This window comes from Pholis gunnellus, assembly GCF_910591455.1.
Source record: "Pholis gunnellus genome assembly, chromosome: 7".
Taxonomy (NCBI): domain Eukaryota; kingdom Metazoa; phylum Chordata; class Actinopteri; order Perciformes; family Pholidae; genus Pholis; species Pholis gunnellus.
The window spans coordinates 11,390,175-11,406,206 of NC_136533.1; the positions used below are offsets into that span (position 1 = coordinate 11,390,175).

General features: G+C 40.8%; 1 protein-coding gene across 1 annotated transcript; it reads right to left on the reverse strand.

Annotated features, from left to right (window-relative positions):
- Positions 1–56: 56 nt before the first annotated feature.
- man2c1 (mannosidase, alpha, class 2C, member 1) lies at positions 57–6,593 on the reverse strand. Its single transcript, XM_079163557.1, has 26 exons — positions 6,461–6,593; positions 5,986–6,111; positions 5,771–5,894; positions 5,621–5,691; positions 5,365–5,542; positions 5,095–5,284; positions 4,675–4,781; positions 4,472–4,582; positions 4,238–4,330; positions 4,024–4,140; positions 3,830–3,925; positions 3,595–3,740; positions 3,149–3,272; positions 2,563–2,684; positions 2,384–2,469; positions 2,155–2,301; positions 1,985–2,064; positions 1,807–1,901; positions 1,616–1,720; positions 1,358–1,514; positions 1,118–1,261; positions 867–976; positions 702–781; positions 480–622; positions 291–394; positions 57–197 (listed from the first exon to the last, which is right to left on the reverse strand). Exons 1-26 carry the CDS (start codon positions 6,559–6,561, stop codon positions 86–88), a joined length of 3,069 nt encoding a protein of 1,022 aa, XP_079019683.1. The 5' UTR covers positions 6,562–6,593; the 3' UTR covers positions 57–85.
- Positions 6,594–16,032: the final 9,439 nt, after the last annotated feature.

The following is a 16,032-nucleotide window of genomic DNA, read 5'->3' on the forward strand; positions in this document are numbered from 1 at the left end:
ATACATTTTATAGAATTGAATTAGTTTCTACGCTTAGGATTTAGAATTTGTGACAACCCTGAGGTTTGGTTACAAGCTGCATCTTTTACAAGATGAGGAGAAGTGACACAATTTGGAAGGGGCTGAAGGTCAGAGTGACTCCCTCTGACGTAATGCGTGCTGGCTTCGTGGGGTATTGTCTCTCCAGGAAATCACAACTGAAAGGCAAAAATGAAGTTTTGTTCTTAGTAGACAATACAACAATAAAGATGCCAGACGGCAGTAAATGCTGTAAAACTATAAATACTCACTGCCAGGCTTCCCTGACTGGGAGGGTGGTGCAGAGAGTTGCAGTCACGCTGCTCCCATGTGACTCGTAGAGTCGGACCACAAGTGCCCCTTTCCTGTCCTCAGCCTGTCACGGGAAACACAGTAAACCACCATTAGTGGGTTGAGAGGATTAAGTCAAGCTAGGTCAAGCTTAGCATCTAATGGGATACCTGTTTAATGGTCTCAAGGATGACCGCTGCAGTGCTGACGGAAAACGCACTCCAGGGCTCGGTTTCAGCAGTGCACTGGATTGACTTTAAAGGGAAGTTGAGGTTGTACGCACTCTGGATGACCGAGGCATCTTGGAAAGATCCTGTATTTAAAACACAGACATTATATCACAAGGTCCACGGTGAGAGATTTAAGGTTTGATGAGAACAGTTCAATCCTACCTGTGTGTGGCATGACTGCATAGGTGAAATGATGAGTCCCCATGTCAGCATTGACATCTGGCGCCTTAGGTGCCCTCAGTCTATGACGGAGACGTGTACTGTTAGATGCAGGGATTATTTAAATGAGGTGAAACTGAATTGTATATGAATAGTGGGAAACCTCACAGGGACAGCGTCATGGTGTTCTTGTGGACTGAATAGCCATATTTGCAGTCATTCAGCAGTGAAACCCCAAAGTTGTGCTCAGACAAATCGGCCCATTTGTGACCCCAAACCTGAGAAGGGAAGCCATGATGAAAAACAGCAAAGACAATACAAAGCATTTCAACAGCATTACTCTTGTTACCACAGCTTTGCTGACATCCTTTGTCCTTAAGTTGAACTTCCTACTCAAACAGTTCATTCCAGTGTCGTACCTCAAATCTGGCCCAGTCCCATGAAGTGTTCCTGTGTGTGGGTCTCTGCAGATGGCCAAACTGGATCTCATATGTAGCATTGGGGCTGCGTACTCGCACTGGGAATTCCACCTTAAGAAACTTGTGTGACTCAGCCCACTTGACCTGAAATTGGAGAATGCAACACTGGGTATCTCTTGGGTTTTGAAGAATCGGTCAACTGTTGGCTCAGTGATTCTCCAGATATCATAAACGTTATACCTCTGTGTTGAATTTGATGTAAGGACACATGGCGTCCATGACAATCTCCTGTTTTATAGTGCTCTTGTCACTGATCCTGAGTGTGAAGCTGACACTGCCTCGGAGCCCACCCGAGGAGACCACATGAGGAGGCTGCACCACCTCCAGAACCGGCTTCCTATAGGGTCAATCCAGCAGTTAGGTTCTTGTTAATCATACACCTGCAAATACTGTAATGTGTATCCAGATGGGAAAAGATGTATGCAACAGGAATGACACCTCGTCTGCAGATGGTAGTCCATTACATCCCAAGCATCCCAGTACAGAGGGACATCATCAAACATGACAAACTGGTTCCCATGACAGCTGTCAGAGATGGCTTCTCTAAAAACCAACCAAGTGGTGAGACAGATGTTATTATTCAGTGTAAAATCAGTAGTAGAAAATGTGGCCACGTGGTCCTACAGCACCTGTTATCATTGATCAAATACAGCGACGCCAAAGTGCCATCTTTGTTTACGACAGTCTGTAAAATCCCGTTCTCCATGAGGATAGTACCGTCGGCCTGTACATTACACACCTCAGTTAGCCAAATTAAATTACAACATAGCTAAATCAATTAAATGTCGTCATATATATAGTACATACTTGAGAAGTGACAGAGACTGGAGCCACAGGCTGTGTGTCTTTGACAGGGGTCAAGCCGATGCTGGGAACTCTCACCAGAGCTGCAGTTTCAACACATACCACAGAGCATCAAATATGCAGTTGTACTTTGTAAGACAACAACATAAATATTGTAAATATATATAACATACCCAGACCAGTGCTACCAGCGCCCTCTTGAATCTGGATGACTTCATGGCGCTCCCATGGCAGAGAGTTGAAGACACCAGTGGAGTTGCCTTTTGACCCCATGGCTCCAAAGGCTTCATGCAGCAGTGCAGCGCCATCCCTGCGGATATCTGATACACAGCACAACATTCTTTTTACTTTGGAAAGCAATGTATGAATATGGCTGTGGTTTTAATGGACACAAGACTGTACCTTCATAATACCGGAGTGCATCCTCCACAACCATCTCTATACAGCTGCCGGGAATCACGTCATGGAATTGATTTAGAAGAAGCAGCCTGAAAGGGAAAAAACAAAGAAACTATTTTCATACTGCAACAACAGAGGCCATTCATTTATTAATCATCAAACTTCAAAAGGAGTGTCTGGACCTCCAGAGCTCCTGCAGTTTTTCCACAGGATATTGAAAAGTCTTGTTCCGACACAGCGCCAAGCTGCTGGCTATTTCAATGTCATGAAGCAGCGCCTCACACTGCCGGTTCCCTCGTTTAATCTGGAAGAGAAAATAACTACACTTTATCAAACAGTACAAATATGATCTAATATTCCTTTTATTGTACTTATTAATTTATATTTCCTGGAAAAGTACAACCATTTTCCTCCCACTTGTGCTTATTTTGTGGCATTGTGTGCGTCTCTATAAACTTGTAAGGTAATCATGCCTCCATATATGCCTGTGTATCTGCCTTTACTTATTTATATATATTTATACATTTATATTTATATTAAGCAATCGTGACTATTAGTATGAATGGCTAGATGTAACAATCCAAGTAAATCCTGCATGTAAATAATCTATGCTATATCCCGCACCACCCAGTGAATATTTACATAATCTATAGTTTTATTATGCATATTGTTTTTGATATTTCTTCATTTTTCTAGCCTATTTGTGCTCGGATATGTTTTCCTTTAGTTTAGTATTCGCAAAGTGTCCTTTAACAGCTCTCGTTCTACCTGAGCCTGTGTGGTGTAGGTGCCGTTGTGCAGCTCAAGGAAGAGCTCTCCGGTCCAAGTGCAAAGCAGAGCGGAGTCAGCCTGAAGCTGAGAGAACAGCTTGTCAGGACTAGAAGTCTGGACCCTGAGAAACACACAGGAATTAGACATGGAAGTGGCCAATGATGTCACTGGTTACACCTTTGTTACTCATTCTGACTAAAACAGTATTGTAGAACTACATCATAATGACATCAGTAAATATCACTCATATCCTTTTACATGTAACAAGGTTGGAGGAGTCCACTGCCTACGTGCCGGCAAACCCTATGACAGAGGTCCCACAGTGCAGGAAAAGAAAACATAAACCATGACTAATTTACTCCTAGGGTGTTTTTCTGCCTCATTTTGGACTTGGTTATTGTTACTGACGAGTGCTGAGTTTTAAGTGTGGGACAGGAACTGACTTGGGAAGTCCATCTGTGTCCTGGACCCGGTGCAGTCGGTCTAGCATCAACTGTGTGGGACCACCGCCTCCATCGCCAAAACCAAACAACACTGCACTGTGGTTAGCTCTTCCTTTGTCTTTGTTATTCTTCACTGTGTTCATCAGCTGTGGGCACAAATGTAAGCTTTGTGAGGACTGTAAATATTTTCGTAACAGACTCAACATTCACCGTGTTATGTGAACCAAAAACTCACTTCTTCAACCTTGCCCTTCATTTCGTAGGAATTTCCTGGTGGGAAGTGGGTCAAAACCTTGGAGCCATCCAGACCTTCCCAGAAAAATGTGTTGTGCTTAAGGAAAGAGAAATAAAAACTGAAAATAAAAACTGAAAATAAAAACTTTAACGATCCAATTTTTTGTTTTTTAAAATCAGCCAGTACCAACTTACGGGAAAGGTGTTGACCAGGTTCCAGCTGAGCTTCTGCGTCAAGAAATTGGAAATGCCAGAGCCCTGCATTATCTGAGGAAGCTGGGCAGAGTAGCCAAAGGTGTCCGGAAGCCAGAACTAAAGAACCGGAAAAGATATTTATAGTATGCATATGTGATGAAAAAGTGGTCACAAACGTAGCAGGTTAAGAAAACATTTTTTTATGAATCCCTACCTCTTTGCAATGGATCCCAAACTCGTGGTTAAAGAAGCGCTGGCCTTCCAGGAACTGCCGGACCATGGACTCACCTGAGGGCAGATTGCCATCCTGACAGGCAAACACGTAATTAATAAATCTTAACTTAGGATATGATGTTCATAAAGAAATAGCAAAATAGCAGCAGCCCCTTTAATATAATTTAATTCATAATATACATGACATGTGATTAATTTGCAAGATTAGGTTTACCATTTCCACCCATGTTCCTCCAACTGGGATGAATTGTCCTTTCTTAACGTAATGCTGAATCTGGGAGAAGAGTCCCGGGTACCAGCTCTTTACCCACTGGAACTGCTGGGCCTGAACACAAAAAAAAGGTCAAAACTAAAGAGGGTCGCTCATATTTGTAAAACCTTTATGGCTCAAACAAAACTGTGTTAGTGGGGAAATACCTGAGAGCAAGTAAAAACAAAGTCTGAGTTCTTCTCCATCAAACGGATCACGGTCACCCAGCTTCGGCCACACTTGCGAATGGACTCTTCGTAGGGCCATAGCCAAGCTGTAGAAACAGAAATTTAGAAATATGAACCAATTTGACAAAAATATTGGAAGATTTTATGTGCATTTTCTATTCGTTTCTACTAGGGCTGAGTATCGTGTGATTTTTACTATTGTTTTGCAGATACACAGATACAGAATAAGCTAAACACAAGCTGCCCAGAAAAAATAAAATAGTAAAACATTGGCAAAGTTATTATTTAAATCTGTAAATATCTAATCACAATTAGTAAATTCAACTACAAATCTGACCAGGCATACGACGCCAGGTTTTCTTCACCATAACGACAAATTTTAGATATTAGACTGGAGACCTGAGTCTATGTGACAGTGACCCATCGCATGAGCAGTGTGCTGGCTGTCCCCGTTCCGCTGGCTGAAGAAGGTGTGGGCCAGACTGTGAGCTTTGGAGAAAGAGCTGGGATCAGAGGGGTCGCAGAGGTTCACCATCTCATTGACAGCGAAGAGTGCCTGGTAGCCTCGTTGCTCTCCCTCTCCGAGTTGCTGTGAAGGAAGAGAAAAGTTAACGTTCATTAAACTTCAAACTCAAGTAAAGTAACGTGTGTCGTTTTGTGTGACTTCACCTTCACGATGTCAATCAGCATCTCAAAATCAGTGAGCAGCTCCCGTACATCGCGGTTAAATACCACCAGCTCAGCCTTCTGTACAGAAAACTTCCTGTTTGGATCTGGGGCTGCAATCATGGACCCTTGACCGGCTCCGAAAAGCCCATTACAGGCCACCTCCACATAAAGGGTGACACTAAAGAACAAGAGAAAATATTGTTAGATATAAAGTTGCTTACAGAAGCAGCGATGAACTCGTGTTTAAGTAACTGACCTGTGTGGCTCCTCATCTCTCAGACAGTCTGACAGGATGTAACTCGTCTTCTCACCCTCTTTGGTCAGGCCCTACACATGTCACAATGAAATCTAGTCACGCCTTTGCACAGAATTTTGGCACTTTGATCTAGCCTGACTGCTACATTACCTGAACTGGCTGTTCATCTCTCCAGACCATTGCTTCTCCATCGCTTTCCCACAGAAGATGAACCTCTTTCCCTCTCCAGGACTCTGGGATGTTCAGGGTCACCTTAAACCAGCAAGTCCACCACCTACAGCAAGCATCAAGCTCGGTTTATTGCCAAGATCAGGGAGAATAAAAAAAAGATATGAGGGTGATACAAATCTGACAATTGTACTTACGTGGGTCCAAAGGTATCACCGACTTTATGAGGTGCAAAGGTCTGCTGAAAGGCCTCTGTGAATGTGATCCGTTTTGAGGACAAGAAGGAGGTGAGGGACTCCAGCGGGCAGGAGTCTCCATAGAGTCTACAGAGAATAATTATTCAAAAAAGTCAAAGTTATATAGAGAGCTCAAAATCCAAACGTGCATTATGTATGATGAGGTCAGAATTAACTTACTGTTGGGTACTATAATGTCAACTTAAGTCTCTATATGATTACAGTACGTTGCAGACCTGTGAAACTACTGATATTCAAACAAACACCGAGCAGCATAATGTGCATTTACGTGTCGGATATGAATGAACGTGATATTAAACAATCCTCTGTTTAAACTACAACAGAAAAAAACCAGAAACATGTTTGGTCTGCTGCACTCAAGTACTTCAGTGCATTGTAGCAGACGTCAATGCAGCTGCATGGAACGATGCCTTACCGTCCTCTCAGGTTGCAGTCCGTGAAGTAAAGATCAGAGACAAATTTCTCTGCTCTCTCGAGGAGAGTGCGCCTGTTTTTTAGCACAGGCTGGCGATACATCACGAAACCGACATGCAGCTTTACAGTCGAAAGCGAGCACCCAAATCTAGAAGACCCGGAAGTAAAACGTAATGTTATTGTACTTAATGTAACCAGCCACTAGATGGCACTCCTGTTTTTTTCCTTTCGTGGGTCAGGAAAAGGATGGAACTGTGCAAAGGGTCACCAATGGGCATCTTTTTTGCTTTTTAAGGGTCAAATAGCTGGAATCATGTAAAAAAGATATTTTTATTTTCAATTTGGGTTTTGTGAACTGGTATATCCCCGGTCAAAGATATTATAGGTCAAAATGTGACGCTGTAGGTCACTGACAGCCCTGCTTAAGCTAAGCCTGCTAGGCATGGGACTTTTCTTTGGGAATTACAGAATGCAATGAAAATGACATTTTACTTAATAAATATTTGTTTTATTTTTTAGTCTGAGACAGCAGTTATTTACACTTACACACAACGTTATAACTGAAGAACATCATGGCACAAACAAAATGTACAAACCAACTACAGTTGAACACAGGAGGGGCACATTGTTTTGAGATATGGCAACAGGATATCAACTGTGCAATGAGGCCACACGCAGCAATGAACGGGCTAAATAATCTTCTGCTGGAGGACTGATAAATGTCACTTTATGTTCTTTTTTAACCCTATATTGAGGAGAAATAGTCACTCTGTGCTTCTCTCTGTAATGTACTGATTTGACCAGATAGCTTGTTTATTCAGTCTAAAGAACAGTAACAGTGTCACCTTCTATGCCATAAGCATGCAAATCGGCCTACTGCACACTGAACATCTAAAATGACCGGCAAGAAATGTATGAATATAATAAATGCAGAAGAGATGATAAAATGGCCAAGGGAAACCCTGTGAGAATGACATGATGATGTAATAACTCCCAAGCGGTCCCGTGGTTTAGTCTACAGGCTGCAGTCGAACTGAGAGGCTCTCAGGAGCGCTGGGGAGTTAGTCTTGTGATCACACAGGCGGACAGGGGTTAGGGGTCAGCCCACGTGCAGCCTGAAAACACAAAAGCCTTTTTTTCTCAGCATTATTCGCAGGGACAGAGCTGTGTTTCTGTGTTTGTATGGACCCTTTTATTATAAAGTCCATAGACCAGCCCTAAAGTACAGGGTTGGTGGAAAAATGTGGTATAGCCCATCCTTCTCAGGCCACCCTACCATCAGGGACGTCTGTCGACTCCTATCCCCCTATTGTTTGGACAGTGGTTGGGCTTTCCACCATGTCTGGAGAACCAAAGGGAACATGTTCCACGATCAAACCTGAAAGTCTCACCAGTTCAGCTCTGACCTTACTGTGTTTGCCTGGAGGCATCTGTGCGGCGCTTTCCTCAACAACAACAAAAAATACTCACCACGTCATGTCAGATAAATAAAAAGGGGGGTTAGAGAGGACAGCTGTTCCTCTTGCTCTGAGGAAGCAGTCGTGCAGCATAAAACATCCAGCATCGAGACCTACTTTGTTCTGCTCGCCACAACACAGCAGAGGAAGTTCAGAATGTGGCTTGAGAAAAAAAGGAGTGCTTCCCAAAACCCCGGAGCTGCATGCAACCTTTATCATGCATCTAGTTAAACTTGTCATGCGTCCGATGACCCATGGGCAACAAATACAGACAGAATGATGCAAAAGGACAATGGTCTCATGGTCTCCTTTGAAGAGAGGTCCAGAACGACGGGCTATACTCCAGAGCCGTACTCATCTCTCTCTCCAATGTTGTTGCCTTTGTCCTGTTCAGCATCACAAGCTCTAAGGAATACAATAACCAAAATGCTTTCAGAATCTGATATGTCACATTATATCGCTAAATACATGCAATTTGTCTTAAATGAAGTCTTCTCCCATAAGCCGGTATTTCATCATGTATCTCTTGCTGAGGTTTGTTCTGCTGTCAAAATAATGTTTGTTATCTAGTTCCATGATAGATGAGCAAGAGGTTAGCCATGTTTAAACAGAGAATTGCTCCTGAATGATTTTAGTGGTGTATGGGATTATACAGTAATTACTATGGAAGCCGGAAAAAAGAGACAGAAAAAGAACATTTGAAGATAGGAGGAACATTTGACAGTTTAATGCAGACAGCCTGCCACCAACCCATGATGAGTCTGTCACCTCCAAAAGCAGATTTAGCAACATTAGCATAACAAAATGAAAGCGGAGAAGAGACATCCAGTGACGAGGTGACAGCTTTCAAGCACATTTTACCTCCCAAGTGCCACTTATTTACATATTTCATCTCAAATATATTTTCCCTTTCCCCAGATATATTTGGGAAAGCATGCAAGGACTTGTTTAAATGTATGATGCCTTCATATAAGTATGTATTTAACATAATTTGTATGAAATTTGGCCATTTTACCATTGACATCTTAACAACAGTTAAGATTTGATTATGAAGACTCAAGGGCCCCCGTTTTATTTTTCAAATAGCCAATCGCTTTAAAACATTATATTATTTTTTCAGGTTTCTTTCCAAATCTAGACTGGAAACTTTCTTTTATTATAATTTCACTTAAACAGTTAAAGCCACTGAAGTTTACACAACATAACATATTTATATTTTCATCCTCACCATATCTGTATCCTCCTGAATGTAAAAGTTAGTTTAATGCTTGTTACATGGCACTAACACTGATGTTTTCTCTGAGGATTCAGTACCCTGCATAGCAAAACCTGAAAAGATTAACAGGTGCATCGTCTGGTTTGTTCTGTTGTTTAACCGTCCTGTAAAAAGCTAAAAATTGATTTGTCTCATTTTTGCTGCTGTGAATAGCTAGTTACTGTAACCATTACACTTTCACAACGTTTTCTCCAATTTAAAAGTTAATTATCATATACATTGTCAACCATGTATCACAAAAAAGATCTTTGGAAGTCACACAGTAGTGCAAAACCAAGAAAGCCCTCTCTAGGGTATTTCATAGAAAATTTCATATTATCGGTGAGGTCATCTAAGACCAGCTGTCTAGTTCAATAAAATAGCACTTTTAATACAGCATTATGTACAGAGCGATTTATTATTTCTTTTATGTTTTTGTCCTTTGCTTACCTTTTTTGCCTTATTAGCAAGCACATTAAAGAGACAATGAGAACAAGTCCCAGTGCAGAGCCCACGAGTATGGGAACCAGTAAACCTGCAGAGCATGGAGCAACACAAGCAGAAAAGATTATGTGATAATTAGGATCACACTCCGTGTTTTCATTTGGTTAACTGCATGTGTGTTTGATTAAAGTGTAAATAAATTATTGTAAATTAAAACATCTGTAAATATCTAACCCAAACAGTGAAATGCTTTACTTGTTAAAGCAAGTGTTTTAGTTGTTTAAGAAATATGTGTGATGTTGTTATATTCTCCACTAATGTATCAATTGATGGTTTAGTTTGGTAATCTATTAGCTTTAAATTAGCGGCAATGATTTCTGAAAGCCTTTTCCGTTAACTAGTTAAAGGTCCCTTTAACTCTAATGTTCTGTTATTTGTTGGCCTACGAAGGGAGCATTCCTCAATGTCGTGTATGAAATTTAACACATATAAGGAGAGAAGCACAAAATATACAAAGGTAACATACCAGTGTTTATCCAAGAAAGGTCAGCTGAGTAACAGAGAAAAAGAGAGAAAAGAAGGTGAAAATGAAATTCATAGAGGAATAGACATCTCAGATATGCTACCATCTGAGGAAAAAGAGTTTAAGTGTTAAAGATAAAACAAAGAATTTATAACTTTAATGTCATTTTTATAAGAAACAAGTCTTTTCATGACACAGGCTGACAGTATAGAGACTAACTAAAAATCAGATATGATGCACTTGGTGCTGCAGACAAGTTTTAACCTCATTTAATCTCAATGTTTGGCTTTTTGAAATCAATCCGTCTGGTTTAACATTATGGTTTTAACCCTTGTCTCGAATGAGCTGAACACCAATCTTCTAAGTTGAAGACTCACTTAGATAGGCAGACGTAAGGCTTAATGAATACAGTTGTAGCACAAATCATGTTATACATCAAACTAATGTAAATCACTGCGTGTGATGATGGCATCAGCACGGGGCCTTTATTGCTGAAAATGCAATATGGAGTCTTCCCTTCTGATTCACACAGGATTGCTTTACACCTCAGGTTAGAGTTGAGTATTTTCTTCTAAACTGCACCAGGGTGCTGAACGTAGGCAGCTTCAGTATGAGAAACAACAATGTACGTTTCCCCCGTTTCCTCCATACAGGCTACAAAGGACAGAATGTAAACTGTGCTGCAACAGCGACACCAGTACTGTTTTCACCTTATGAGTCTGTGTATGTGCAGCACCATATATATATATATATATATATATACACAGTATATATATATATATACTGTATATATATATAAGACTGAACATATACAAAGACTATACTATGATGATGTTTTAACTTCCAGGCAGTTTGGCACAGTTTTTCCCAGTGTATGCTGGCAGAGACTCCAGCCTTGTGTGGTCCTGAAAAAGACTATTATTCTAAATGCGAGTTCACAGTAAAGAAATTTGCCATGGATCACTTCATGTAAAATGCTTTTATTGAAAATCGTTCCTTTTGTACAGCAGCTGTTTCATTCCTGGTTGTGAGTGGCATTTTGAACGAAAAAACAAAAAGTCAGGGATGTGACATAATTATGCTCTTGCAAATTATGTGACAATTATGTTATTTTGCTTAAGCTGCATCTCTATATTGTGCAAGACAGTGATTACTATTCTAGCTCCACAATTAGCATACTATAGAACTGTACTTGGTGTACAGGAGAACAATATTCTTTGCCAGACATTTTATGTACTGTATGTAGCTTGATGCATATAGCTTTTAAAGCTTGGAATATGTGCGTGCGCTGTAGCAGTTTATGTTAAAGCACTTCATGGCATGGCAAAATTATATGGAAAGACCTAAAGCCCAAAGAGAGAATGTAAATGTTTCTCATTTTTGCTGATTTTATGACAAAAATCTACAATCTACACAATAATCTGCTTACAACACTGAGCGCAGTCACTGGTGATGACTGGTTATGAATAGGCGTATGTTTGCAAAACAATAAGTAAATTAACTACTACTATTTCTGTTAGAAATCATATTATCATTATGTGCTCATACTGGAAAAATACATTAAATGCGAAATGCAGTGTGGCTGGAAAATGAGTCTTTCATTTAGGGACACACAACTGAAGACTGCTCCAGAAAGTGACATAATGTGAGTCACAACTATGCCAGGAATCTCTCTAGTCTTCCCACTCCATTGGCAAAAGCCAAGGATGTGGATAACCCTGGCTGTGTGGTTTCCTGGGAACAGTAGCAGTGGAGAAACCTCCATACTTTGTCACTGGCACACTTTGCTTGATTGCTGTGGAAGTCTTTCTTTTACTGAAGGCTTTTTTCAGGGAGCGTTCTAACTCATTAGCTTCATCTGTTGGCCGTCCGTGGAGAATGTGTCTGATCGTGGGGAGGGCTAGGTCCGACTTACAGTCCAGGTAGCTCTTGAGGTTGAGCTCAGGGAAAACAGCATCTCTGAGAGCCTGAACCAGCTGGTCCTCAGCGTGAGACTGTTTCTGCTGACGGTTAACTCTCTGCTCGAGTGAGACGAAGCACAGAGCGTCTTCAGCCAGCCCTAACTTCCTCACAGAGCGGTCGGTCTGGCTCTTCTTCCAAAGGGATGAATTCAGCGTTTGTTGTTTGGATTTGGCCAGAGTCTCACTCTCCTGGTTCTTGAGGTCTTTCTTCTTGCCATGGAGCGTCTCTGAGCCACTTGGTAGGAGCTGGTAGAGCCCTTCATCAGCCAGGTCTGCTAGGTCACCAACCAGCAGCTGCTGAACAATTCGCTTCCTCGCGAGTGGAGACGTGACTGTAAGAGTACCTTGCAGTCCACTGCCTGCATCGACACACAGCCAATCACAGCTTGTTAAAAATCCCAGCCTATGGGGTATTTCTTGGAACGACTTCGGATTTTCACGGCCAGCATGCAACAGCACTGTCTGTGGTGCTAAACTAAAAGCACAACAATCGCCTGCTAAATGCCGCTCATGAAAGCTAAAAGCAGAGGATTCCACACTGCCATTTGAAAACACATGTGCCATTAGAAAAGCATAGCTCTGAGTGGGAAGCTTGGTAAATGCAGAAAACATGCACATTCATACCACACTATATGGGATAAATACCATACATTGTGGTAAACCAGTCAACCACATAAAAGTAAGACTTTAAAGAATAATTTTAAGGGCTGCAGACTTTTTTGTCACAGGAGACGGATGATTTGTCGGGTCTTAAAAGATGGCCTACTTTCGAACAAGCTCATCAAAGTCAATCAACTTTAAAGATGATGAAGAAAGACATTAGAGTGAAAGCTCAACAACAAGCAGGTGATAGCAAAACAAGTGTGACAGCCCTGAAAAAATGCACAAACATCATTCAAACCTGTCCTTTTGCTCTCATTCTTAAAGCGTTGCAGTCATGTGACTTTTGCATTACTGCTCAAACATTAAAGCAAGAATCTTTAAGACCATACTTACCCTCCTTGAAAGAAACCAGCACAACTCGGCTGTCAGATGGCTGTGTTCTCCTGTAGTTGCCAGTCAGAGACACCGGGGCTAAGTCTTGGGCAACAGAGGAGTAGAGGGATGTTGCCAGGGCCAGAAACTAAGGAGATACAACAAAACAAAAACATGTTATCCCCCAATGAAGGTTAAAACAATAAAAGCATATCAAAATGTCTGAAAAAACAATTTAGGAGCACCTGTTTGCGAGATATTGTGACATGATTTCGGAACACTGTCCACAGGACACTGGGATAGCACGGGGGAGTCGTCAGCGACCCGTCGTAGCGGTAATACTCATCCAAACGTGCAGGCAGCAGTTCTCTGATGTTGAATCCGGGCATCTGCACTTTCTGATCTGCCAGAGAGAAGTCATTTGAAACCATTTAACAACTGTTTACGTCAGAGTAAAATCCAGAATGGCCACATGAATGACCTGATGAAGACGTCGAAGATTCTGATCCCAAAACCGAGAAATAAAATGGCATCACCAAGGTAGCTTTGTCGCTAATCATACTCAAAACTACGCAAGAAAATCATCACTTTAGACTCACCCTTAAATTTGATACCGTTGATGAACCTCAGAAACTGTTCAAAGGCCGGATTGAAATCACCAACCTGTATGACAAACATAGTTAGATGGTTCTGCTCCACAAGAAAATCACACATTGCCATCCCTCTCCCTGAACGTCTCACCTCAATCAGGACACCCAGCACAGCCAGGCCGTCAGATTTGTCTACGGCCATGGACAAAGTGGGATACTTGTCTGAATTGAAGTGTACAACATGCATCTGTGACAGAAAAGAGAAATGAGTCAAGAACCTGTGGAAGAAACAAATAATGCAATCTACATATGTTGCAAGTAGGCAAAACATCAATGTGATTATTCTGTGTTGCCCTCGACACAGGACCAATGGCTGGTAATTGTTGAAGAAATCAATAATAAAGACATATATATATTTAAGTGGGTAAAAATTGTATTTAATAACGTATCTTGCAGCTGTTTTTATTTTAAAACTAATTATTTGTCTACATTTTCTTTGCACGCAGAGGTGATTACACATTACATCTTCATGCCATCTCAACGTCTTACATTTCCTTTAGATTTTCTTTTCATGAAAACAAATTTGCAGGCAACAGTTGTCACTAATTATCACACTTGTTCCAATCCTTGGATTGGATTGAAAATAGCAGGTGATGTTCAGCGGTTGTAATAGTTGTGGAACATACTGTATATGACAAAAGCACACAAGAGCAGGTGGTCCATTACAGCACATATATAAATACAAGACTGTCAGTTGTTGTTGTGACAGGATTGTTTTGTGAATGCAACACAAAGGCATGTTATTGTCATTCTGGTCAAATATGACGAAATTGTCTGGGGAAAAAAAGTTGGACATTGCACTATTTCTGGGAAATGTTACATTTTCCATCATTCTATCCCTACAAACAACATGTCATCAAGTAACTGTGGTTCTGGAGTCTGGAGGGACTTGAAAAGATGCATGTTCTCAACGTGTCCACTCAGAACTTCAGGTCAAACCACAGCACCTTACATGTGGCTGTGAAGCCTGCAGCTGGGGCATGGCCACATAAAAGCACACAGGTTGTAACCATTTCTGTTTCTACCCACTGTAATTCAAATGACTACAAATCATGTATGAAAAAAGTCTCCTATTTTGGTTTATATCATAAAAGATATAAAAGAGACTCTTATGTTAAGACTTTATTGTCTGCTTTACTTTGAGTTCCAAAGTAAATAGAGCAAACTAGTGTGTGAATACTGCTTACAGGGCTTGGCACATTAAATAGCAGACAGCCACTTCTTCCAGAAGTCGTTGAAAACCAAAGCATATAATACTGTAGTCTGGTACTTTAATCTCTTTAAACCCTGCAGAAATAAGTCACGCCGTCAGACTGTACATACTGAGGCTGACTGGAATTATGTATTTGCCTTTTAGCGTGTGCATCTAAGTAATGAAATATGCTAATTGTATAGGTATGATTTATTTTGAAAAAAACAACTATGACCTAAACTGTCCCCTCTTTATAATCTCAGAAGTCTAGGTTTTAAAGAATCACAACTTGTTTACTGTTGAAAACTTCTGTGTCTCTGAAGTTGAAATGTGTTTTATACAAGCACTCAATTGTACTTGACATTAAATCACATAAGATGCACGATAAGCGATTTCAGACTGTCAACTCAAGGTCTGACACAGTGTCAAGTAACTAGAACAATGATATATGTAATATGCCGATGCAGAGCTTTTGAGCTTGAGCAGCGTCTGTAAGCCTTGCAGAGAGTCAGTGTCTCCCATTCCTCTGCCAATCAAATGTCACACCTTCAAGTCATACGGTTTTAGATGTCTGGTGCCAGGGATGCTGTCACCTGACGCTGCAGATAAGTGAAAGACCTGTTTAATTGCTGATAGCTAACCATATATTGACCTTTAACTTTTACTGCAGTATAAAGCACGCCATTATAAGTAAAAGTACAGTAGGTCAGGTATTATTAGCAAAATGTACTTCAAGTATCAACAGTAAAAATACTCACTCAAAATGGCACCATTTAGTGTTGCATGTGTCGGACCATATATCTGTTATAGATATAGTATTACTTATATTGTTGGACGGTATATTCTATAATATTGTATAAACCGTTTTACATGTGAAATCTTAATCTGCAAAGTACCTATGAACTATTAGTGTCGGATAAATGTAGTGGAGTCAAAAGTTTAGTATTTGCCTCTCAAATATAGTGGAGTAGTACTGGAAATACTCCAAAGAACTCGGAATTGTACTAGAGTAAATGTACTTAGTTACTTTTCTACCTGCACCTGTTCCATCAATAGTGAGTAGTAAGAAGTGTTGTTTGCTTTGTTTACCTCGGCTGCATACTGCTTACTGTTCAC